The 24,981-nt window shown below is 42.1% G+C and overlaps 1 protein-coding gene across 14 annotated transcripts in view; it reads left to right on the top strand.

Annotated features, from left to right (window-relative positions):
• The window catches only part of BLTP1 (bridge-like lipid transfer protein family member 1), a 303,766-nt gene that overhangs the window by 206,880 nt on the left and 71,905 nt on the right, over positions 1-24,981 (top strand). For all 14 annotated transcript variants that reach the window (XM_068941642.1, XM_068941653.1, XM_068941643.1 and 11 more), the window contains exons 15-27: positions 4,948-5,103; positions 6,036-6,133; positions 7,244-7,422; positions 7,569-7,675; positions 9,713-9,921; positions 12,592-12,819; positions 13,360-13,497; positions 17,239-17,415; positions 19,811-19,939; positions 21,004-21,123; positions 22,154-22,431; positions 23,789-24,039; positions 24,512-24,770. In XM_068941642.1, coding sequence (XP_068797743.1) covers positions 4,948-5,103; positions 6,036-6,133; positions 7,244-7,422; positions 7,569-7,675; positions 9,713-9,921; positions 12,592-12,819; positions 13,360-13,497; positions 17,239-17,415; positions 19,811-19,939; positions 21,004-21,123; positions 22,154-22,431; positions 23,789-24,039; positions 24,512-24,770 — 2,329 coding nt within the window. The remainder of the gene's footprint in view (positions 1-4,947; positions 5,104-6,035; positions 6,134-7,243; positions 7,423-7,568; positions 7,676-9,712; positions 9,922-12,591; positions 12,820-13,359; positions 13,498-17,238; positions 17,416-19,810; positions 19,940-21,003; positions 21,124-22,153; positions 22,432-23,788; positions 24,040-24,511; positions 24,771-24,981) is intronic.

Raw genomic sequence — 24,981 nt, 5'->3', positions numbered from 1 at the left:
GGAGAGGAGTCGCTGCCTATCGACAGGGATCGATATCGATAGCTATCGCTATCGATCCCTGTCGATAGGCCTGGAACTGGATAGGGATCGATGCGGCAGCCTGGGGAGAGGCGTTGGTGTTGGTGGGTGCCGATGGCTCACCCCGAGCAAAATGGGTCGGCGAGCGACAGGTCTGCGTGGCAGCCGAGGTGGGGTGGCGATGTCTCCGTCGGGGTCGAGAGCTCCAGGTTGCCTTGCTGGGCCGTGTGCGCGCGTAGCGATGCTGCTCGGGGCCTGCCGATAGGGAGAACGGTCAGTGTTGATAGTCGGGGTTGCGTAGGGAGGGCCCGAGGGTTCCGTGAAGTGGAACTGTAGGTGGCCGTTGGGACGGAGAATTTGGGACGCGTCTTGGTGGGGCTTGTTGTCGCTGGTTATGCACGGTGGCGGTGGCTGTGGAGAGGGAAGGGCAGGGTCTCGAGGCCGGGAGGAGGTGGCGAGGAGTCGGTGGGTATGGAGAGGGGGTAGGTCTTTGTTTGGATGTGGTTGCGTAGGTGAGGGTGTGGAAAGCGAGGCTGGTTGCGGCCGCGGGAACCTGATCACGGTCAACGTTGATGGTCTGCGGTGCGTGCCAAGAGGAGAAGTGCTTGGCGAGCGGAAGCTACAGATGCCAGGGGAGCGGGAGAGGAGTCGCTGCCTATCGACAGGGATCGATATCGATAGCTATCGCTATCGATCCCTGTCGATAGGCCTGGAACTGGATAGGGATCGATGCGGCAGCCTGGGGAGAGGCGTTGGTGTTGGTGGGTGCCGATGGCTCACCCCGAGCAAAATGGGTCGGCGAGCGACAGGTCTGCGTGGCAGCCGAGGTGGGGTGGCGATGTCTCCGTCGGGGTCGAGAGCTCCAGGTTGCCTTGCCGGGCCGTGTGCGCGCGTAGCGATGCTGCTCGGGGCCTGCCGATAGGGAGAACGGTCAGTGTTGATAGTCGGGGGTGCATAGGGAGGGCCCCAGGGTTCCGTGAAGTGGAACTGTAGGTGGCCGTTGGGACGGAGAATTTGGGACGCGTCTTGGTGGGGCTTGTTGTCGCTGGTTATGCGCGGTGGCGGTGGCTGTGGAGAGGGAAGGGCAGGGTCTCGAGGCCGGGAGGAGGTGGCGAGGAGTCGGTGGGTATGGAGAGGGGGTAGGTCTTTGTTTGGATGTGGTTGCGTAGGTGAGGGTGTGGAAAGCGAGGCTGGTTGCGTCCGCGGGAACCTGATCACGGTCAACGTTGATGGTCTGCGGTGCGTGCCAAGAGGAGAAGTGCTTGGCGAGCGGAAGCTACAGATGCCAGGGGAGCGGGAGAGGAGTCGCTGCCTATCGACAGGGATCGATATCGATAGCTATCGCTATCGATCCCTGTCGATAGGCCTGGAACTGGATAGGGATCGATGCGGCAGCCTGGGGAGAGGCGTTGGTGTTGGTGGGTGCCGATGGCTCACCCCGAGCAAAATGGGTCGGCGAGCGACAGGTCTGCGTGGCAGCCGAGGTGGGGTGGCGATGTCTCCGTCGGGGTCGAGAGCTCCAGGTTGCCTTACCGGGCCGTGTGCGCGCGTAGCGATGCTGCTCGGGGCCTGCCGATAGGGAGAACGGTCAGTGTTGATAGTCGGGGGTGCATAGGGAGGGCCCGAGGGTTCCGTGAAGTGGAACTGTAGGTGGCCGTTGGGACGGAGAATTTGGGACGCGTCTTGGTGGGGCTTGTTGTCGCTGGTTATGCACGGTGGCGGTGGCTGTGGAGAGGGAAGGGCAGGGTCTCGAGGCCGGGAGGAGGTGGCGAGGAGTCGGTGGGTATGGAGAGGGGGTAGGTCTTTGTTTGGATGTGGTTGCGTAGGTGAGGGTGTGGAAAGCGAGGCTGGTTGCGGCCGCGGGAACCTGATCACGGTCAACGTTGATGGTCTGCGGTGCGTGCCAAGAGGAGAAGTGCTTGGCGAGCGGAAGCTATAGATGCCAGGGGAGCGGGAGAGGAGTCGCTGCCTATCGACAGGGATCGATATCGATAGCTATCGCTATCGATCCCTGTCGATAGGCCTGGAACTGGATAGGGATCGATGCGGCAGCCTGGGGAGAGGCGTTGGTGTTGGTGGGTGCCGATGGCTCACCCCGAGCAAAATGGGTCGGCGAGCGACAGGTCTGCGTGGCAGCCGAGGTGGGGTGGCGATGTCTCCGTCGGGGTCGAGAGCTCCAGGTTGCCTTGCCGGGCCGTGTGCGCGCGTAGCGATGCTGCTCGGGGCCTGCCGATAGGGAGAACGGTCAGTGTTGATAGTCGGGGGTGCATAGGGAGGGCCCCAGGGTTCCGTGAAGTGGAACTGTAGGTGGCCGTTGGGACGGAGAATTTGGGACGCGTCTTGGTGGGGCTTGTTGTCGCTGGTTATGCGCGGTGGCGGTGGCTGTGGAGAGGGAAGGGAAGGGAAGGGAAGGGCAGGGTCTCGAGGCCGGGAGGAGGTGGCGAGGAGTCGGTGGGTATGGAGAGGGGGTAGGTCTTTGTTTGGATGTGGTTGCGTAGGTGAGGGTGTGGAAAGCGAGGCTGGTTGCGGCCGCGGGAACCTGATCACGGTCAACGTTGATGGTCTGCGGTGCGTGCCAAGAGGAGAAGTGCTTGGCGAGCGGAAGCTACAGATGCCAGGGGAGCGGGAGAGGAGTCGCTGCCTATCGACAGGGATCGATATCGATAGCTATCGCTATCGATCCCTGTCGATAGGCCTGGAACTGGATAGGGATCGATGCGGCAGCCTGGGGAGAGGCGTTGGTGTTGGTGGGTGCCGATGGCTCACCCCGAGCAAAATGGGTCGGCGAGCGACAGGTCTGCGTGGCAGCCGAGGTGGGGTGGCGATGTCTCCGTCGGGGTCGAGAGCTCCAGGTTGCCTTACCGGGCCGTGTGCGCGCGTAGCGATGCTGCTCGGGGCCTGCCGATAGGGAGAACGGTCAGTGTTGATAGTCGGGGGTGCATAGGGAGGGCCCGAGGGTTCCGTGAAGTGGAACTGTAGGTGGCCGTTGGGACGGAGAATTTGGGACGCGTCTTGGTGGGGCTTGTTGTCGCTGGTTATGCACGGTGGCGGTGGCTGTGGAGAGGGAAGGGCAGGGTCTCGAGGCCGGGAGGAGGTGGCGAGGAGTCGGTGGGTATGGAGAGGGGGTAGGTCTTTGTTTGGATGTGGTTGCGTAGGTGAGGGTGTGGAAAGCGAGGCTGGTTGCGGCCGCGGGAACCTGATCACGGTCAACGTTGATGGTCTGCGGTGCGTGCCAAGAGGAGAAGTGCTTGGCGAGCGGAAGCTACAGATGCCAGGGGAGCGGGAGAGGAGTCGCTGCCTATCGACAGGGATCGATATCGATAGCTATCGCTATCGATCCCTGTCGATAGGCCTGGAACTGGATAGGGATCGATGCGGCAGCCTGGGGAGAGGCGTTGGTGTTGGTGGGTGCCGATGGCTCACCCCGAGCAAAATGGGTCGGCGAGCGACAGGTCTGCGTGGCAGCCGAGGTGGGGTGGCGATGTCTCCGTCGGGGTCGAGAGCTCCAGGTTGCCTTGCCGGGCTGTGTGCGCGCGTAGCGATGCTGCTCGGGGCCTGCCGATAGGGAGAACGGTCAGTGTTGATAGTCGGGGGTGCATAGGGAGGGCCCCAGGGTTCCGTGAAGTGGAACTGTAGGTGGCCGTTGGGACGGAGAATTTGGGACGCGTCTTGGTGGGGCTTGTTGTCGCTGGTTATGCACGGTGGCGGTGGCTGTGGAGAGGGAAGGGAAGGGAAGGGAAGGGCAGGGTCTCGAGGCCGGGAGGAGGTGGCGAGGAGTCGGTGGGTATGGAGAGGGGGTAGGTCTTTGTTTGGATGTGGTTGCGTAGGTGAGGGTGTGGAAAGCGAGGCTGGTTGCGGCCGCGGGAACCTGATCATGGTCAACGTTGATGGTCTGCGGTGCGTGCCAAGAGGAGAAGTGCTTGGCGAGCGGAAGCTATAGATGCCAGGGGAGCGGGAGAGGAGTCGCTGCCTATCGACAGGGATCGATATCGATAGCTATCGCTATCGATCCCTGTCGATAGGCCTGGAACTGGATAGGGATCGATGCGGCAGCCTGGGGAGAGGCGTTGGTGTTGGTGGGTGCCGATGGCTCACCCCGAGCAAAATGGGTCGGCGAGCGACAGGTCTGCGTGGCAGCCGAGGTGGGGTGGCGATGTCTCCGTCGGGGTCGAGAGCTCCAGGTTGCCTTGCCGGGCCGTGTGCGCGCGTAGCGATGCTGCTCGGGGCCTGCCGATAGGGAGAACGGTCAGTGTTGATAGTCGGGGTTGCGTAGGGAGGGCCCCAGGGTTCCGTGAAGTGGAACTGTAGGTGGCCGTTGGGACGGAGAATTTGGGACGCGTCTTGGTGGGGCTTGTTGTCGCTGGTTATGCACGGTGGCGGTGGCTGTGGAGAGGGAAGGGCAGGGTCTCGAGGCCGGGAGGAGGTGGCGAGGAGTCGGTGGGTATGGAGAGGGGGTAGGTCTTTGTTTGGATGTGGTTGCGTAGGTGAGGGTGTGGAAAGCGAGGCTGGTTGCGGCCGCGGGAACCTGATCACGGTCAACGTTGATGGTCTGCGGTGCGTGCCAAGAGGAGAAGTGCTTGGCGAGCGGAAGCTACAGATGCCAGGGGAGCGGGAGAGGAGTCGCTGCCTCTTGACCGGGATCAATTTTTGTAGCTTTGGTATGTGTGTAAAAGTCCAGAGTCGTCGAAAACAGTTAAGCTTGTAACATTCTAACTTCAAAACATGAGTGAAGTGGTAGTTGGGTCTTAGGTAGGAGCTGGTGAGTATCTATCTGAAAAAGTGCTACTGTATGTTATTTCCATTTTTTGCCTTTGCTGGTAAGGAATAAATGATTAATATTTTCCTCTTACAGTAGTTTAGGTTAATTTGAAAGAAGTGTCTTGTTTCTTTACTACTAAATTGTCTTTTTTTGCTTTTGTATGATTTTAGATTTGATCCAGGACTGGTCCAGTGATAGTGCACCTGATATTTTTTCATTTGTTCCTTACATGTGGAACTTCAAAGTGATGTTTCATCAATTTGAAATGATTTGGGCAGCAAATGAACACAATTGGATTGACTGCTCCACCAAGCAGCAGGAGAATGGTGAGGTTACGTTTTTCTTTCAAGGAATAATAGATTAGTGACAAAACTTTTAAGATTTTTGAAATAACATTCATTCAGTTGTAAATACCCTTTTTTGCTATTATTGCTACACATTGACCATCTGAAAACCACTGTTAGTCTTAATTCATTTTTTGCAAATGTATACCTTCTGAGGTATGTAGCTCTTGATAATGTTTTCGCATTTATTTTTAAGGACCGTTTCCCTCTTTGATTTTATATAGTAATTTACAGACGGGAACCGTAAGGTATGCGCGTTTTTCAGTAAACTAAAATCTTGCACTTTAGATTGTTTTGGAGTAGTGTTAGAGAAATACCATTTGAGCTTCATGTTATTACAAATGTCTGCTTGCTTTTCATTGCAGAATAGGAGGTAATGCAGTACTATCTGTAAACATGACTAAAGGATACATTTCAGAATTCTAAAACGTTATTATGTGTGATTTGAATGTTATATATTTCAGTGATGTGCATTATGCTAGAATCTCAGCTCTTTAATATGAAAAGATGATTATAGATTAAAAACACATGTTAAATCATGAATTTTTGCTGAAAAATGAGGGTCGCTTTTTTATCAGAAGCCTAAGGGACTTTCAACATGTGTTTTCTTGTTGAAAAACCAGCGTGTGAGGTAATGAAGTCATGAGATATTTAGCTGCAGTTGTTTTTTCTGCCTGCTGATAATTTAGTTTTACGTCGTCTTTTCTAAAGGAGAAACTCAGAGTGAATAATTTCAGAATAATTAAATATGTACTCGAAATACACAGTAGTTAAAATGACAGTTTCCTTTTGTTATGATTTTTTGAATACCTTTTCCTTAGTTCTACCTGTATGTTTGATAATTTACTTAAAAGGAAAAAGGGGAGAGATTTTGATAGATTTGTTAGTTTACTTGTTTTTATCTTCTCTTGCAGTTTATCTGGCAGCTTGTGGAGAAACATTAAACATTATTTTCTCTCTGCCTTTCACTGACTTTGTTCCAACCACATGCAATACTAGATTCTCTTTAAGGGTAAGTAGCTTCCCTTCCTTTTTTCCTTTTTCAGTCAGGAAACTGTCACTAAACTGTTTTCTCAAAGAGGAATATTGTTTCACTACCTGTTTGTATAACTGCTGTTCAGTTAACTTGGGGCTGAATGTTCTCCCTTGCTTTCATTTCATGAAGCATTCAGTCATAGGCTGTTTTTGTTTTATTGTTTATATTATATCTATAATATACAATGTATATATAATTTATGTACAAGTTAACTATATATATACACACACAAAATGTGTATGTATATTATATATGTTTTTATACACGTGCGCGCACACACACACAGTATTTGTATTTTATATATATTTTTTTATACTCTGTGTGTGTATGTATGTATTTTTGTCACTTGGCAGTTTATTCCCATCCACTGAGAGCATGAAACTCCCACAGATATGCAAAAGTACAAATCGAATTCTGGGTTAGGTACCCCAAACTATTTTGGAAAGCCCTCTTATGTATTTTTAAGAGGATCTATAAAACAGGTAGCGTTGGTAAGGTATGTTTAATGAATGTAACGTTCTTTGAAGAACATTGCACTTCTTGATTATCGTCTCTAAAACAAGTCGCGTATGGCTAGCAACCCCCCCCCCTGCCAACCAACCAATGCAACATTAAAACCCCAAACACACCCCTAAATATAAACCTATTTGATGTTGGTAATTTTGCATAATTTAATAGAGAAAGCAGTGGTTTATTAAAATACGTATGTCTAAATATGTATATTTTATATATATAAAAAGTGTGGTTTAGTTAAGGTGTAGGGTGACTGGGCCGGTCAGTGAACTTTTGTATTGAACTGCATTAGAACAGGGATAACTAAAAGCCATGCCCCTGTGTTTTGCAGCTCGTTATGGTGTGTTATGTGTGAGTTTTTGAACCTTTGACTGTTAAGTATTACAGACCTCTTGGGATTGTGTTTGAAATTGGTGGGAGCCGTGATCAGCAGTCATATGTGAAAATCAAGATTTCTTCCCTCACTTTGCCTGTCAAGTGAAGATACTGGTGCATATGAGCATGGAAATATTAGGGGCATTGTTCCTCAAGTGAATGTAAATAAAATTTTCTGTGGCTAATGTTTGATTACAGGGAGAAGATGTTGATCTTCACTTGTATCTACCAGATTGCCATCCTAGTAAATATTCCCTTTTCATGCTGGTGAAAGATTGTCAGCCTAATAAAATAAGTCCCGAATCTTGTATTTCTGCTGAGTGTCAAAGCAGTCAGAAAACAGGCAAACCCAAATGGAGGAACATTACCCAAGAAGAGTGAGTTTCGTTGTGATATGTGGTTGTATGTTTATATTGACTCTTTGTATTTATTTTATTTGTGGAGAAAGCAATTTAAAATGTTAATAGAAAATGTTTAATGCAACAGTTGTGCTTCAAATAAGTCTGATGTTTCTTTCTGAAAGGGCTGGCTGGGTTGAATGCTGGACAGTCCCAAGCGTTGTGTTTACAATTGACTACTCATGGCACCCAATTTATCCACAAAAGGCAGATGAACAGTTAAAACAATCCTGTAAGTGGCACTTTCTTTTTCTTATTTAGGATGTTTAATTTCAAAAGCTGCTGTGACTTTATTGGATCTGATTGCACACTGGGAAAAATGAATTTTGAGGCAAGCTATCAGTTCTTGTCCAATAGGCGAATGCTGTTCTTTAATCAAAACTGGTACATTTCAAAACAGATGACATCACTTCTGATGCAGAATTTCGGAAAGTGCCCCAGTTCCCAGTGTAGAAAGAGGGTACTGTCTGTAGTTAATTTCTCCCTGTCCTGAACAAAGTGAATCTCTTAAATGGGTTGTTGCATAAAATATAACACTGCTTGGTATATTAAATTTTGGCGCTATCATATTAGTTAGCATTTCTAAGCTTTTTCTCTTCAGATTTTGTGACAGTCTTGTGATTTTGGTATTTAAATATGCTGTATACACATGACAGCCTTGTCTTACCTTTCTAAATATGAAATGGAGCATTTCACTGCAGCTAGGACCATTGAAGTGAATCACGACGGTCAGATAAGAGTGTGGCCAAACAAAATGTTTTATGTGTGTGATTGAAGAATATATATCTGTTCTTAAAGGTATGTGATACTTGAACACAGAGACAAATGTAGGTTATTGTAACTTCAGCAGGAAGCGTATAGTAAGTTATGGGGTTATATAAAAGTTTTCTTAGTTGAGATGGTGAAAGAACAACCAATGAAAGAGAGGTACAAGAAGAATGAACAGGGCTAATTTGAATGGACCTCAATGTGTAGGTGTTAGGAAGGTATGAGACTAGGTAAGATTTTGTAGTTTTGAGTTTCAACAGTCTAAATCTAAAAAAGCTCAAGCTTCAGAGGATAAAGCACAGTAAGAAAGATTCACCTTGCAGTGCCCTTGTGAGACTCTGTGTCGGTTTCTATGTCAGATTTGCATACTTCAGAATCTGAAGGCGTTTACTGGGATTGCAGTCCTGTTCAACCTGGGTTTGAAAGCTCGTATATACACAAGTCATTCATGAGCAACTGGTTTGTTGGTTCCTTCGCTGAATAATCCAGCACAGTCAGGCTCACTTCTACAGTTGTATTTAATCTATGATGCTGACATTGTGTGTGTGTGGGTCATAACATGCTTATTTTCTTTTGAGTCAGTTGATATGACTCTACTGTAAAGCCCTAAGAAACAAGTATGTTGCATAACAAGAGATGTAATTTCCAAGCAAGCAGTCCTCTCACATGGCGCTTAGCTAATTTGTGGCACATAAGATAATGCAAGCGCAGAAGAAGCACTATAGACCGTAATGGTAAATTAAAGCCTTGAAAGATTTGCTGGCTACATGTGTGTATTCAGTGTAGTTCAGCATGTGCTGGTTCTTGCAGTGAAACTAGCACCTGCAATCTTACTCCATTTGGAACAATGATTTCATCTGCGTAAAGTTTTATACTTCTCAGCAAACACTTTGCATACTGAAAGCACTTTCAGTTATTCACTTCCTTCTCGTGGCCTCTCCTCGCTTAAAAAGATAAAAGCACTTTCTTTTCCCCAACTCCAAATAGAAAGAAGGAATAGGAAATAAGTTTTAAATTTGCTAGCTGTTCCGTGACTAGAGTAATTGAATTGTTTGAGAGGAAATTTTAGCCTGCAGAGCCATCAGTTCAGAACAGATTTTTAATATAATCTTTACAATGTTCCTATTTGTTTACTTTTGGTTTTTTTGCAGCAGCAGCTGTGTGGTTGTGGGAAATCTGCTACACTGCTGCAATAAAAGCATGTCTTTGTTGACATCTTGCTTGAAAAGCAAGATAAGTTGAAATATTTTTCATAACTAGAGATTGTTTTTTCTCTTGCATAGTTTATATTTACTGAAATATTTTATATTTTCATGTTTCCTCATAGTTACAGGATATAAGAAACCTGTTATGTAGTGTAGAAATATTAACATAGTTATAAAATCCATATTAGAACAGCACAAATAATTTTAGATTTAACGTATTTGTATTTGCAGAATTTTGTCTATCAGAAGCCTAACTTGTAATCAAAATCTACTGTCTTCTTTCGTCCCCTCCCAAGTGTCAGAAATGGAAGAAACAATGTTATCTGTGCTAAGGCCATCGCAGAAAACGGCCGACAGTGTCATTTCATCTCCCACGGCTTCAACACGCGTTCCTATTGATCCCTCAGAGCTGCCCCCTGACAAGCTCCATGTGGAACTTGAACTCTCCCCGGATTCTCAGATAACCCTGTATGGACCCCTGCTCAAAGCCTTTCTGTGTGTAAAGGTAGGAATAAGAACCCAACTGTGTAAATTTATGGATGGCCCTATGTAGGAAAGGGAAGCAATTAGTTTGAAATATGAAATTAGAATTCAGTATGCAGAGGATATGAATTTAGATGAAAGGTTTTTGTAAGACTAGTTTGAAATGACTTCATTTGGTAATGTTACCTAGCTGGGATGAATTCAGTTGGCATAGGCTCATCAGAAGACTTACAATATAAATGTAGAGGCTTATATTGGCATAATTTTCCATTTGAGAAATAGTATATATTCCTGTCTTCACGTGCAGAAGACATCTTTGGCTTTTGCAGGCTTTCAAGGCTTCTTTGTAAGTTAACCGTAGTTTAAAACAAAACAAAACAAAACCAAACCCTAAAGTGTGACTGGTGCTTGTATTAACAACCACTATTATGCAAAGATGTAGCAGAACCCATGCTTCCAGTGCCTCTTTGAGTTCTGCAGTGTGTCCTAATTTTTTTCCTGTGTTTTGTTTGAATTGGATTTAATTAAGTTTCTGGATTATGGAGAGCATGGGGTGAAATGGGGGGAAGGACATGATAATAAATTTCATTTAGAAAGTTACTTCAATGGATATATAAAACTTTTTCATCCTTTCATTCTTTTCTTGATATTAAGCTTTTATGCTTTAAAATCTTTGTATGTTTTGTTTATCTCATGTTCTCTTCCATTACTGATATTCAGAGTGGAGAGAGAAACATTTTATTCGCCTGCCCCAACAGGAGGAAAGGTGTTTGAACTTGTCACTTGGATTTGGCTAGCACTTAAATGCTGCATTTAAAAAAAAAAAAAAAAAAAAAAAAAAAAAAGGTCTGCTTCAGCCTAGGCAGGTCTAGGCTAAAATAACATTTCCATAGGCTTTCATTGTGGGTCAGAGCATGAGGAATTTTCTGAGGCAGATGATCAGCTTCAAGACCCATGCTGAAACAGTCATTTTTTAAGAGTTTACCTAAAGACATTGCACATACACAGAGAATAGGAGAAAATGCTAAGTTTTCTTATAGTATAGGATTTGCAAATATGCTCATTATTTTTTCATGGTGCTACTAAAATAAGTATGAAAAAATTAGGCCAGCACTGGATAGCTTGAAAATCTTTCATTTCCTTGGATATGTCCCGTAGTTGCGTAGTCTTTTTTTATGCATGCTGGAGAGACTTCTATATGTGCACCGTTTATAAAATTTTATTAAATTTTCCGTTCTTGGGGGTAGTTTTCTGGAGTAACACTGCTTCTTACTGGGAGGTTTATGGACTGAGAATGCGTGATTGTAGGTCCTTGCATCCCCAGCAGAAGGTACCAGCAGTAAGTTAGCAGCGTGCTTAGCACCCTCTGCTGGGCTGCCTTAAATATTTCCAGATCTGTCTCCTAACGTTCAGCCTCTAACTTTTCTGTTTGTTAAAAGCAAAGCATATGAGCTTTGCTTGACTTTTGAGGGTTTTTGTTATGACTCCCAAGGGGTACTTAGTTCATACGCAGTATGTTAACACTGAAAATACTTTAGAGATGCCATGTGAGACAGAAAAATTGCATGTTGGAAGGAGTCATTATTTCAAGTCTAATAATGCCTGCCTTTTCTGCAGATTTTTTCTGCAGATCTTCTTCAAGGACTTAAGTACTTTAAAATCACTTTCTTTGTGTTGTATGCTTCCTCTTTGTTTGCTCTGAGAACTTGTGCTTAGAAAAGAATGAAGAAATCTTGGAAGGCAAACGAGGCTTAGAGAGGAAAGAGTGAAGCAATACACTTGAAATTTGTTTCAGTTTGATCTTCGGTCTAGTACTTATTGTGTACACCTCAGAAATCATCATCTCCGGAGCGTGTAATAGGTGGAGCGTTTCTGTCAATATGGGAATCTCTGGGTGACTGCATTACTTCATGTGAATGAGGGGGGGAGCGGAGATTGGTGTCTGTGTCATACCTTCTTTGGTCAGAAAGAATTGCACTCCAACACTGAATTAACATTAAAATATAATTTATTAGAACTTGCATCATCCAGAATATTCTGCTTGAGAGAATGGTCTGCTTGGGGGAAAATAACAAACTATAAGAAATCTGATTCTGATGCACTTTATGTATAAAACACAGTAAGTGGATTGTATTAATGATGGATTTTTTTGCTTCCCATTAGAATTTGACAAAGTTCTTTTGGTCTTGGATAACTCAGTAGGGATTGGCTTAGAAACAAAGTTAGGTTTTAGACCCCAGGGGAAATGTTTATGAAAGAGTATTTTAGAAGCATGTTTAAGACTTTTAAATTTTCCGATGAGTCTCAGAAAGGTGCATGGAAGACTGACAGGATGTGTTCTGTGTTCATTCTCTCCAAGTTATCTATCTTGAAAAGACAAAATCTCTTGCAAAATGTGAACAGTAGTGTTTCAGAATAGTTACTTGTCCTGCCTGCATCTAGAATACAGTTACTTGGAGAACTTCTGAAAGCAAATGATCTAAATTTGCACTAACGTTATACATGTAATAAAAAGGACCTTTCTTTCCTAAAAAGAAAACTATATATGTTTCTTCAGCCATAGTTATACCTTTACTGCTTATTTTATGAGAGACTAACTTACAGAAAAACTCTGGATTTGTATGTCATTATATTGGCTGTCTATCTTTACTTTGTTTTCCATATGGTGATAGCCAATAATTCCTTTTCTTAGGAAAATTATTTTGGAGAAGATGACATGTACACTGATTTTGAAGAAGTTATTGCAAGCCCTGTTTTGTCGCTGTCAACATCTTCAAGCTCTGGATGGACAGCTGTTGGAGTGGAAAATGACAAAAAGGAAAATGAAAGTTCAGTCAAGCCAGTTCACCCTCTCACTTTGCGTCCCTGGGATATTACTGTGCTTGTTAATTTGTACAAAGTTCATGGGCGATTACCAGTGGTAAGTGCCTGGGAATCTTAAAATATTTTTGCCTCATCTAACTTTTCCTTCCAATTGCATAATCTGGAGTTAAATTTAACTTCTTGCAGCCATTAAGTAGGGGAGGTGCTCTCTAAACTGTGAGGATACTCTTCACTAAAACTGTGGCCATCTAAAACAGTTTGAGATATAATTGATTTTGTTTATCTGGAAGGCAGAACTGGATAATTTTTGTATGGTTTTATTCAACGAACTTGGTTTTGTGTGATCAATAGTCCATTCTTTTTGATTGACCATTATGATTTCTCTGATAATTAGCAGAGCTGTCTTCTAATGCTGCATTAGAAGCAATTACAGTGTATTGGTTCACCCAAAGGAGTTTGAGTTGCAGTTTGTGTGGTTGTGTCAAAAGGGTTTTGAGGTTGCACAAGCTACCTCTCAAGTAACAAGCAGAGGAAAAGTAGCATGCTTCCCACTTACGTGTTTGTTTCTAATCTGACACTTTCAACAGTGTTAGGTGTTTTCAGTTTCTGACGTGGATGTTTTTGATTTTCATTTTAGCACTGCAGTCCAGATGGTCCTGAATGCCCTACAGCCTTCTTGGAAAGGTTGTGTTTTGAGATGAAGAAGGGATTTCGGGAAACAATGCTTCAACTTGTACTGTCTCCAGTAAATTTGTTTCTGAATGACAACTATCAGGTAATAAGTTGATTTTTGCTTGTGTGTTGCAGAAGCTGTGATGATCGTAAAACTGAATTCTATTTTGATGAGAACTTTATAATTGCACCCACACAAGATTTATTAAGGGTTATGAATCGTAAGAAGCATTAAAGAAAATTTTGATGCATGCTTTTTGAATCTTTATTTCTCTCTATCTTGCATTTCTAATGAAAGTGCGTAAGAGAAAAGATTGTATTCTCTTAAATTATCTTTAAAACTTTCCAGAGAAGATGCTCTCAGGAAGTCAGAGTAGTATTCAGACTGGTCTTAGAACTGTTAAGTGAATTTTAAAAATTTAGCTTTAAAAGATTTCACTGTGTCTGATCACATATAAATTTTGTGCAATGGCTTGAGGACAACTAAAGATGTGTTTCACTTTAAGCATATGGTTTTAAAGCTACACAGGTTAGTAAATAGAATAACTGCACCTTTCGCACCACTTCTATGACTTTTATTGGCATAAATCACACAATCAGGTCTGTATCTTTTAGCTGATGTTGTTAGGACCTTTGATCTTCCTTACTTCTTGGAGGGTGGGGAGGAATCATGGGCCATACTTCAGAAAATAACTAATGAGACAAAGTTAGGTATTGTTGATTTGTAGCTTTTCAGCTAGCTGTGCACTACTTTGCCCTAATTAGTTAGTAAGCTTACAGAAATTACCTGTATGGATGAATTAGGATTTTAGACTGAAATTTGTTAACGCAAGGAATGGCTAGCGACTAGTTGGAGGTCTTATTTTGCTTATGCGTGCATTGGTTATATCAGAAGTATTACAATACTTTTGACTGTGCCTTCCAGATGACTTTATTTTTGATCCCTGTATCCTGATTGTGTTGCTGCCAATGACAGGTATAAAAATAATCTAAATTCTGTTTTGGTTTACGCACTTTCTAGTCTTTTGAGCTGGAATACTGTATATAGATGAAGATGCATGTCTATTTTATACTGTTGTGTGAGCAAGGTAATGAAAGAAGAGTTGATCAATGCTTGTTTAAACTTCCAAATTTGGACCCAGTGTCCCAGAGGCACGAAAGTATCTTAAATATAATGACTGGTTATAGGCTGACTAAAAGACACTATAAAGGAAAGGGAAGAAATAATGAACTTTCTTGATGGCAAAATGTTAAATGAGATCTTAGGAGGTTCAATGTTAGCTCTCACATTTTTGAGATATTACCCTGTTAACCTCTAATCAGTAGGGAATAAATCCCTGATTAGAAAGCAGAATCTAAATGCATGATTTTTTGGTTGCAACTCTGCAATTATCTGTAGTAGTAATACGAAAAAATTGATGATGTGAAGTCACAGGTATTGCAGGTGAATAATCATTGTAGGATTAACGGAACCATCCACTGAGAGCGCTGCCAAACTGGATAAAGTGGTAGCATGTTGGCAGACTAAATTACGGTTTTGTTCTAAGCTTTTGTCAGGAGGTGAGTATATGTTTGTTGTGTAGGGCTTGTTTTTCATTAGAATTAAGTTGTCAGCAGGTGCAACAGAAATCAGTGAGAATTATGGCTAGAGCATATAGATCATTATGTAATGAAAAATTATGTGTTAAGAATATTTCCTGTTTGGATATCCAAGTCTGCCCCCCATGAGGGCTTCAAGCTTTTGAATGGCTGCTTATTTAAGAATACAATCTGTTTTGTGTGTTTAATGAGGGACTTACAGGTTGTTCAAGCCTGTAAGTTAATTACTATATTGTCGCGCATATATACAGGGATCGGGCTACGATCAGGTTATGCAGGCATAACCTTAATTTTTTTTGGCATTTTCTTTTTTTTTCTCCCGATGTAACTTCACAGCCCTGAGACTTTCGACACTGAGTTTTCTTCATGGAGTATAAATGTTACAGACTATACACAGTTTATTTATCTATACCTATCTCTCTATATATAATCATGAGTTGTATTTCGATCATTCTGTCTCAGACTCCCCAAAAGCAGGGGAAACGTAGAATAAAAAAGGCAGAACATTTTGCCTCTTTTGAGAGCAAAAATTAGTAAAAGCAGAATTAGTTCCCAGCTAAACACGAGGGAGAACAGAGGACTCTTAACACAGTTGTGTTTTAACAACTCTCGCTTGCAGCAGTGGCTGCCGTCAGCGCGCTCCTCGGCTCTCTTGGGTGCGTGCCGTTCCCTTGTCAGCTCCTCCTGTCGCTGTCTGTGTCGAGGCAAGAGCTGCCTTGATTTGTCTGCCTTTCTTGCTGTTCTTGGTAGATGCGCTTGCTATTTTGAGGAAGGTCATAAATTAAGCATAAGCAGGGATGGGCCTTTATCTTTCCTAGCATTATGTTTACAGTCTGCAATGTGCAAGTGACTGGCTGTTTAAAATATAATGGTAATAGCAGATTTATGTGAATTACTACATGACTTTTTTCGTTCTTCTAATTGTTGAGGCTTAGTAATGCTATGGTTACATATTTTGCCTTAGGGCGTGTGTGTGTTTGTGTGTATAAATATATATATGTGTGTGTGTGTATGTATATATTTCAGCTATATTAATTTGAATTAAGAAATATTAACCCAGAGTAATGAGAGTTTTGCTTTGCAATTTCTGTTGGCTAAAACGCTAAACATGCAGGGTATCGTGTTTTTAAAAATATTGCGAAGAAAACTTTAGTCAGTTATGTATGTTCATAGTAGCTAGTGTTTGACTGTGGATGTATTCATTCTTGCCATTTAATATTGCAAAACATTCATACTTTGATACGAAGCTGTTTGACCTTTTATTTATATTTTGTGTCTTAAAATGCTGTTTGATACTTCACATAAAGTATCAACCTCAAAGTTTAAAGTTCACAGTACCAACACATACAGAACAGAAACTGTTCCTCTGTGTGCAGAGCTGAGCAAGCGTTGTTGCTTTGTGTTTCTAATTCCAATTTTGCTACTCAGTTTTTTGCGTAGCTTCTAGATCAAGGCGTAGGATGCTAGTGATGTCAAAAGAGTATTTCTTCTTCACGAAGCAGCTCCAAAAGGGTTTGCTGACAGTGGAGGACAGAATCTGGGCAAGACACCATACCGAGACACTGAATGAAAGAAAAAGTGTGTGTGTTTTTTAACTTACTGGCTTTAAACCACAGCTTACCTGCATGTAGTCGTAAGCCTCTAGTGTATGTTTGCCCTACCTGTATCTTTGCAGCTTCTTCCCTGGCTAGTGCAATTCTACTCTTCTGGAAATATTCCATCCAAATTTTCCTATCTGTAAGCAAGTAGCTTTGCTTTAGATAGCCAGGAAATAGGTTGGTGGAAAGTGCAATCTAGAGGATGGTCTCTGACTTATTTATGTTTTTGCAACAGTAGCAGACCTTCATAAGTCATGGTTTTTATGCTACTGATCAGTGCTGTCATTAAATATGCTTTTGCACTTTTAAAAGTATATTTAATTATAGTAGTATTTAACAGATGGTTGTCTGTGAAGTCACTCTGCATAAATAAGCAAGAGAAGGTAGTTAATGCTGTTGGTTAACCTGCCTGGCTAAAACAAACCTTTTAAACTTGGGTTAGACAAACTTCCCTCCCCCCATAAGGTTTGTACGTATGTTGTTGCACGTGTAATGCTGAGAACTCTTGGGATTGTCTGACTGTAGAGAAGATAATGGAATTTGAAAGGTTAAGACAAATGGGTGCAAAGCTGCTCTGACAACGGATTTTGCACTTTCTATTGATATTTTTTTCAAAATAGTTGTCTTAACTTACTTGTCCTTAACAGCGACCTGCAGTGGATGAAGTTCTTCGAGAGGGCCACATCAGCCTGTCTGGCCTGCAGCTGCGCGCTCATGCAATGTTTTCAGCGGAAGGCTTGCCTCTTGGAAGCGATACTTTAGAATATGCATGGCTGATTGATGTACAGGCTGGAAGTCTTACGGCCAAAGTTACAGCACCACAGGTACTCTCTAGAAACTGCTTGATACGAAATAGTACCTTTCTTCTTTCCAGTAAAGCTGGCATAGCGTGGATTTTATAAAGTGTATGGTATCAGCTGAATTAGGTGCATCTGTACCATAAATAACCTCAAGCTTCTAGTTTGAAAATCTAGCCAGGTGAAAATCTAATCGTTTCTATGAATGGATAGGAAATGCCAAATAAGGTTAGCCTGACATTCATCTTAAATCTAGATATGACAGGGTGTCTAGTGTTATGTGAGAATTTGAAAGGGTGATGGTAAAAGAGCGCGAGCAAGTCAGTAGCAAATGCTCTTGTCTCCACATGTAAACGCGATCTATGTATGTTAATGTAATTACATACTGATTAGAAAGGTAACTGCAGTATCTACATGCACTTCAAGTTGTTTAATTGCAGAGTAAATAATACTTCTCTGTAAACAGAGTAGGTATTTTGGGACTCCTTATAGCCATACATTAGCTAGCATTAGAAAGAGGAGAAAGGAAAACCTATTCAGAAGTTTTAAATATGAGATGGGTCAAGTCGTCTGTGACTTGCTTTGAGGTTACTATTATTCATGATGATGAACTATGTAGCTACAGATTCATTACACCTACTTGATAGCTTTCTGGGAAGGACAAATGAAATACCCTCTTTTGACCACATAGGCTGAAAGGCAATTTGGTATCACCCAGATTTTAGATTCTCAAAGATGTATAGGCATTTACTTGCAAGGATGCTGCCAGCTACGGAGATATCAACTTGAGCATATGGCAAGAATATAGCCAGCAAATAATACATTTCTGGCTTTCCACAGAAAGCTGTGGACAAAGTCCTGTTTTAAATTAGGAGACAAATCTGAGGGAATCTAGAATGCGCAGGCTTCAGGACCAGGAGAGTAGTTGGTAGCTCAGTAATCCTTCTCCTCTCAACTTCTGATGCTTATACGTCCTCCTGGAACATAGTTTGCTTACATACCGTTGGAGTTTCTAAGGTGAGTCTCAGCACTGCTTCCTTTGGTTTTGCCATTTATATTGCATTTTTTTTCTAAACATAATAGTGGCTCCAAGGATACAATAGGGAAATCACTTTGGTTCATTACTGGTGTGGGCTGCCAGATCTTTAGAAAAGATTGTTTTGTCACTGTGTTCTGAAACATGATAGAAATAGATTAATTCTCTTTAGTTGGTTACCCCGTGATTTTTAAGACATTCCTACACCCCCTCATTTCTTCAAAAACTGGCAATATTTTCTAGAATTAATTAATTTTCTTTCAGCCTAAGACTTCTGCAGCAAATAAAATTAAAATAAGGTACAATTTGCCAGATGAAATATAGGCCATTTCAGTGAATTTAAGAATAGACTTCAGATAGCATTTTCATGCTGTGTGTACAGATTTTTGTAGCGATATTTCCCAAAATGCTGTCAGTGATTCAGACAATCTGTAGTACCTACTCCACTGCTCTGTGCTTCAAGATTAAACCTAGCTGATTCAACATACTCCAAGCTTAGAGAACATCTCTAAATGTTTGATGCAATTTAAGGAATTTCTTACCCTACAAAGCCATTTTCAGTTGTATATGTCATATGGGATTTTTCTCATAGTAAGCGCGTTGTGAAGCTTGAATTTGCTGTTTCAGGGCTATTGGTTTTTTTTTTTTTTGCTTTCCATAGTGCAGTGTATTGCAGGAATTTGTGAAGGTATACCACTAAAGGGAGGAAGAGAGATTTTGTGCACCACAGTCATAGTTATGTTAAATTCTGGTTAAATTTCTGCTGATTTTAGGTGTGCTTTCCTTTGGGTAGCCAAGGAAAACCTATTTCCCTCTCATAATAGAGATAGCCATGATTCATTTCCTTCATGAAGAAGCTAACTCTATGAAAGATTTAAATCAACAATTAGGCTAATTATTAGGTCCAGCCACATTCAGGACTGTTGTGTTTAGCAAATTTCCTCTTATGCTTTCTAAATGTATATATACAAGGAAGTATAGCGTTTACATTATGAATGTTAATAGGAGTATTTTGAGGGGTTTTTTTTTTTTTGAGATTAAAATATGGTGAGCTGTGTGTTAATAACTAACTGCTCAGTTGACTGTAAGAGCAAAGCTGTTTCCTTAGATTAAGAAATAATGTAGAAATTTTTTTTTGATGTCACAGTGCTATCCAGACACACACGCACGCTCACGCACATGCACGCACACACACATCCTGAGTAACAGGAAATAGGTTGTATGTAAGCAAACTTAATGCAGCTAGTATGTTATGGTAGGATTTTTTGTTTGTTTTTACCCATCCTTACCTGCCAACCTTTGGTGATGTTCTTTCAGTAATCTGTTGAGCACTGAAAGTTTATTTTGAATCCTTACTCTTGACAACCTGTTGTTATTTGCTTACAGCTCACGTGTCTTCTGGAGTGGGGACAGAGCTTTGTATTTCATGTGGTGTGCCGAGAGTTTGAACTGGAAAGGCCAAAATCTGTGGTAATATGCCAGCATGGAATTGATCGTCGGTTTTGTGACTCAAAGGTGATTCTTCATCAATGTTAATTTCTCACTATTTTGCACTGGTGTTTTGAGAACAGTTTATGAATTCAATCTTAAAACAATCAAGAGATATGGTGTATATAAGCAGGTTGGATGTCCCCTTCAATAAATTATAAGTAATTATGCTATAAAAAGAAAAGTGATATTTTTTTTCTTTTTCCTGGCCGCGCAGCATGTGTTTATGCTCTGTGAATTATTTTGGCACGCAGTATCCTTAGGAGTTATGCCTGCTCTCTTACCCCTTCAGGGTCAACGAGCTAGAACCCCTACTGTGCCCAGCTAGCAGCGTAGGTACTGGCTTGCTCTCTTACTTTCTTCAAGCCCTGATTTTTGTTCTGGAATGCTGTCTAATTATATAGTATTTCTGTGGCTTTTGAACTATTGTCTGTTCTTCCCTTAGAACAAATGCCCAGTCAAAGGGCATACTTCTCCCTCGCTCTCCTGGCACGTTTCAGTGGTATTTTTTCATCCATTATCCTCTGGTGATGAAGCAGTGCTTTGATGGGAGGACCTGAGCTGACAGCTTCCATGTGCTTTTTATTTTAACATAGAACTTCTGCTGCTGTGCCCTGAGCAAACATAACTGTTTGCCTGTTGTCATGGATTCTACTTTTGGTGCTTGTCTCTTAGAGTCCATGTGCGTAGTCACTTAAAGACTAAGGAGGTTTGCCATATATTAAGTATGAGTCTTGGATCTCATCTCTTGACTTCCTCCTTGTTTTAATCTGTAGCTTCTAGCGTTTGTGATGTTCTGTTAGGGAACTTGATTTGCCTTTTGCTGGTGGAAGCTGGGAGAGCCAAGAGACTCTACTGGTGTTGCTGGCAAAAGATCTAAACATGCGCTAGAGAAAATGAATGTCAGCAGTAGAATCCATATAAACACTTCATCTCTCATATTTATGTGTTAGTGTAGAGTAAGTAACTATTGGTCTAGTGACAACCCTCTATTAAACAGAACATAAATAAGAGAATATTAAACAGAACATAAATAAAAGGATAAGAACAAATTTAATCAATCTCCTAATGTATGTTTAAATCTTTTTTAGATGAACTGTGTCCCTGGATTATGCCCTACATCTGATGACTTAAAGTACACTATGACACGTTTAGCCATGGATGGAGCAGATCTTTATGTGGTAGAACATGGCTGTGCCACCAATATCAAGGTAAAAGTGTTTATCTTACAGCAATTAAAATGATTCTTTATCAGTAGACTTTATATTTTTATATACAATATCTACGTGAATTTATTGTTTCCTTGCATGGAATGGACTAAGCAGAATTTTTGAAACTTTAAGTGATAATAGATTGCTGTTGAAAAGGTTGGACTGGGCTAGAAGTGGGTTAGTCTGAGGTCTGTTTAATAATTCCATTACTGATCTTGGAAAGTAATAAAGTGTCAGCCAAAGTAAGATGGTGAGCTGTAGGATTCATATAATAAAAATAAAGTAACATTAGGTAGTGTAAATGCTAGTGTACGAATCCGGGGACTTGTGGTATAAGTTAGTAGCTCATCAGCTGGAAATGATTGAGAAGGACTGTGTACAAGTCAGTGCTTGGTAACTCATGGTCATTTCATGTGATAAAACTGTTTGCGTTACTATGCATCTCTGGTAGATAAGGGAGGAGTGTTTGTGTCGTTACCTGACTGAGCCTAGAGCGGTACATAGTGTCTCCTCTGTTCCAAAAAGATTGTATAAGGGAAGAGCTGATGTTCTCTCCTATCACACTAGAGAGAGAGAGAATAACTTACTCAGTGCAGCAAAATAAAAGCTAAGATACAGTACAGTTATGGTAACAACAAGAAAGGAGAAAAGCATTATGCTGGTGTAACCGATGAGTAGATGCACTGTCTATTGTTAAATTCAGGTTTGAAAAGTAGCTTTAAAGGGTACGGTTTTGGGGACAGCTTCACATTATGAGCAAGAATCTAACTGAGGGAGAGCAGTAAGTAATTTTACACATTTTGAATGTCGTGATATCTTGTGGTAGCAAGGTGAGTGTTTGGTGAGTCTCCAGAGTCTTTGGAGTCCAATATTACAAAGCTACCACAAATTTTAACTGTGTTTACAAGCATGAATACGAACGGCAGTGGAATGTGTTAGGTGGTCCGTTCATTAGTCTAGAACTACTCGTTCGTTGTTTCACTTGCAACTATTCAGAATTCTTTTTTTTTTTTTCCCATTGCATTTTTAGATGGGTGTTATACGTATTGCAAACTGCAACCTCCATAACCAGTCTGTTGGAGAAGGTATAAGTGCTGCTATTCAAGATTTTCAACTGAGACAATATGTTGAGCAAGCGAACAATTGTAGAACTGGTCTTCAGCCAATATTAAGGAGGGCATATTGGCTGGAAGCTGGATCTGTCAACTTGGGACTCATCACTGCAGATATTGCTTTAGCTGCAGATCATCCTTCTAAACATGAAGTACAGAGACATTTCTTAGAAACGCACGATAACCGAACTAAGAGGTAAGAGGCACTGCTGAATGAGATGCATTTCAATGGTGTGGTTTTTGTTTAAATTCCTGTGTTCATCTAGAGATGTAACTTTTTATTTTTTGCTTACATAGACTACAGATTTTTGGGGATTTTTTGTTTGTTTGTAAGTATGCTCAATACTCAGCTATGAGGCTGATGTATAGTCCAAGCACGTTCTGTCCAAAACTATGATTTGTTGGTGAAACTTAATTTTCCCGCTGCCTTCTTTCATCCCAACGCCCCAGAATTTTAAGATCAGGGAGAGGAGATGTTTTGCACCAGAACATGCTCGTTCATTATGATCCCAGAATGAAAGCATTCAGAGTCCATAAAATATCACTTAAAATGCTGTTTATTGGAGCTAACACTGTAAGGAAAAAGAGGATAATAGATAATCTCATGTCTCTTCAGGCACTGGGGACCCCAAGTTGTGTAGCATTGAACAGGCCTCCAATCAGGGCGCAGCATACTGTGTAGGTCCTGTAGATCCTGTCTGGGGGAATGTTACCTGACACTTTGGACTTTTGAGCTCATATAGGTTTTTCTTAAAACAATCCTATTCATCCTTTTTCCTGTCAAACAAAAAGGATGTTGGCATAAGAACTTGTTGCTGCAATTTTAGATGAAGACAAGGACATGCAGATGGTGTAATTGCAGGTGCCAGGTGGGAGCTGCCTGCAGGCTCCTTGGTTACAATCAGCCAGCTGAGTTTATCCTGCAGCCAAGGGCTGCAGCACAGGCCTGGAGGCCAAGCTGTATGTACAGCATAGCACAGGCCTGCGCATATGCAGGGTAAGTGTTATGTGGATTGCTAACCCCTCGATGCACAATGGTCTTCTGGTTGGGACCACTGCAGGAGGGAATCCAGCTTGTTCTTTGTTCATGGGCTGGACTGAAAATGAGCCTTAGAGTCCTGAGCAATCTAATAGGCAGCTTTGAACAAGGTATCTGGTGTAACTGTGGTTGTTTGTCTCCCCAAAGAGCAGTTGCCTCTGAAATGAGCGACAAATACCAGCGTGACGTAGGTGTGCAGTACTAGCATCCATGCTGAGTGACAGGGTTGTTACTATTGACATGTGTTGTGGCAGGTGGGCATGACTGGTGCCTGAGCATGGTTGCCTGAGCCCTGCATGCGTTTGTGACTTGCTACTTTGTGGATCTAAGCCTTCATGTTATATCTGTCTGTTTTAGATACAAATCTTGCTTATTCATTTCATGCTGTGTGAAATAGGAGCTCCTGTGTAAAGAGGGGAATATCTTTTAATCTTGTTTTCACTGACTTTAAATGTGCTCAGGTCTGATGTGGTCATATTTTTGTTTTGTTTTCTGTTTTTCTGCCTTTTTATAGATTGTGGTTTTTGTGGCCTGATGATAATTTGAAGAATAAGAGAAGCAAGAATAAGTGTGGCTGCCTCGGTGGTTGTCGATTCTTTGGTGGCACAGTAACAGGACTAGACTTCTTCAGACTAGAGGAACTGACACCTTCAAGCAGCTCTGCTTTCTCAAGTACAAGTGCAGAATCCGATATGTTTTATGGGCAGTCTTTACTGCAGCCAGGAGAATGGATAATTACTAAAGAGATTCCTAAAATCTTAGACGGTGAGAATGCGCTTTGAAGCGCGGTTTAATTCTGTTTGCCCAGAAATATAGTTTCTTAAGAGAACCTGAGTAATTTTAGAGTTTTTCTGACTGTTTGAGGTTAATGAGCAGTTGTTGCACTCTTGTACAAGAGGTCCTGTAGTAACACAGGCCCTCGCGAACTTCTGAGAACAGATAGTAGCGTGATGCTTGGTAGCAGTGAGCAAGCTGTCATGTACTGAAACCCTTCCTGAGTAAAATGAAGTTTTTTGACTTGCAGCTGTTTTACCTATCTAGAAAGCAGTCAACCAAGAGAATTCGACATATTGTTGCTATAAATTTATTCAGTTTTCTTAGTATGACATGGTAGTATGTGTTCATTTAGAACCTGGGGCTTTTGTTCAACAAGGATTTTTATTTCAGTAGGCAGGGAAGAGACCTTTGCAGTTATGTTACCAGATATTCAATTTTTCTTTTCTCTTTCTGAACCTAGGTAAAGCAAACAGTGTGAAACGAAAAGATTGGGATTGTAGATCTATGGGTATAGAAATAGAAAGAAAGGCACAACATCTGAGCCTACAAGTGCCATTACGTTCCCATAGCTCCTCCTCATCTTCAGAGGAAACGAGCAGTTCTAGTGCTGCACTTCCCTTGCTTGCAGGTGAGAAGGAAAGCCCATCTTCTGCTACTGAGGATCACTTGGGACAAAAGGAGTACTTGTCTGGTGCAAAAAGAGAAGATAGTCATGGAAGGTTAGTATTTTCTGTCCAGAATAGAAGTGTAGTTGAACTCTTGAGCACATTGTACCAGAATAAACCTTAAATTTTAACAGTTACGCAGTACCAATTATTTTTAGTGTCATAATGAATGCTGAAATCCATTTCCTAGTTAGAATGCAAATTTGGATTGCTAATAGGGGATTGACTTCCTAATCTGGATAAAAATCTAGCATGTATGACAATC

This window comes from Struthio camelus, chromosome 4 (genome assembly GCF_040807025.1).
Source record: "Struthio camelus isolate bStrCam1 chromosome 4, bStrCam1.hap1, whole genome shotgun sequence".
Lineage (NCBI taxonomy): Eukaryota > Metazoa > Chordata > Aves > Struthioniformes > Struthionidae > Struthio > Struthio camelus.
The sequence above is the reverse complement of the archived record's forward strand: the minus strand, read 5'-3'. Positions and strand labels throughout refer to the sequence as shown.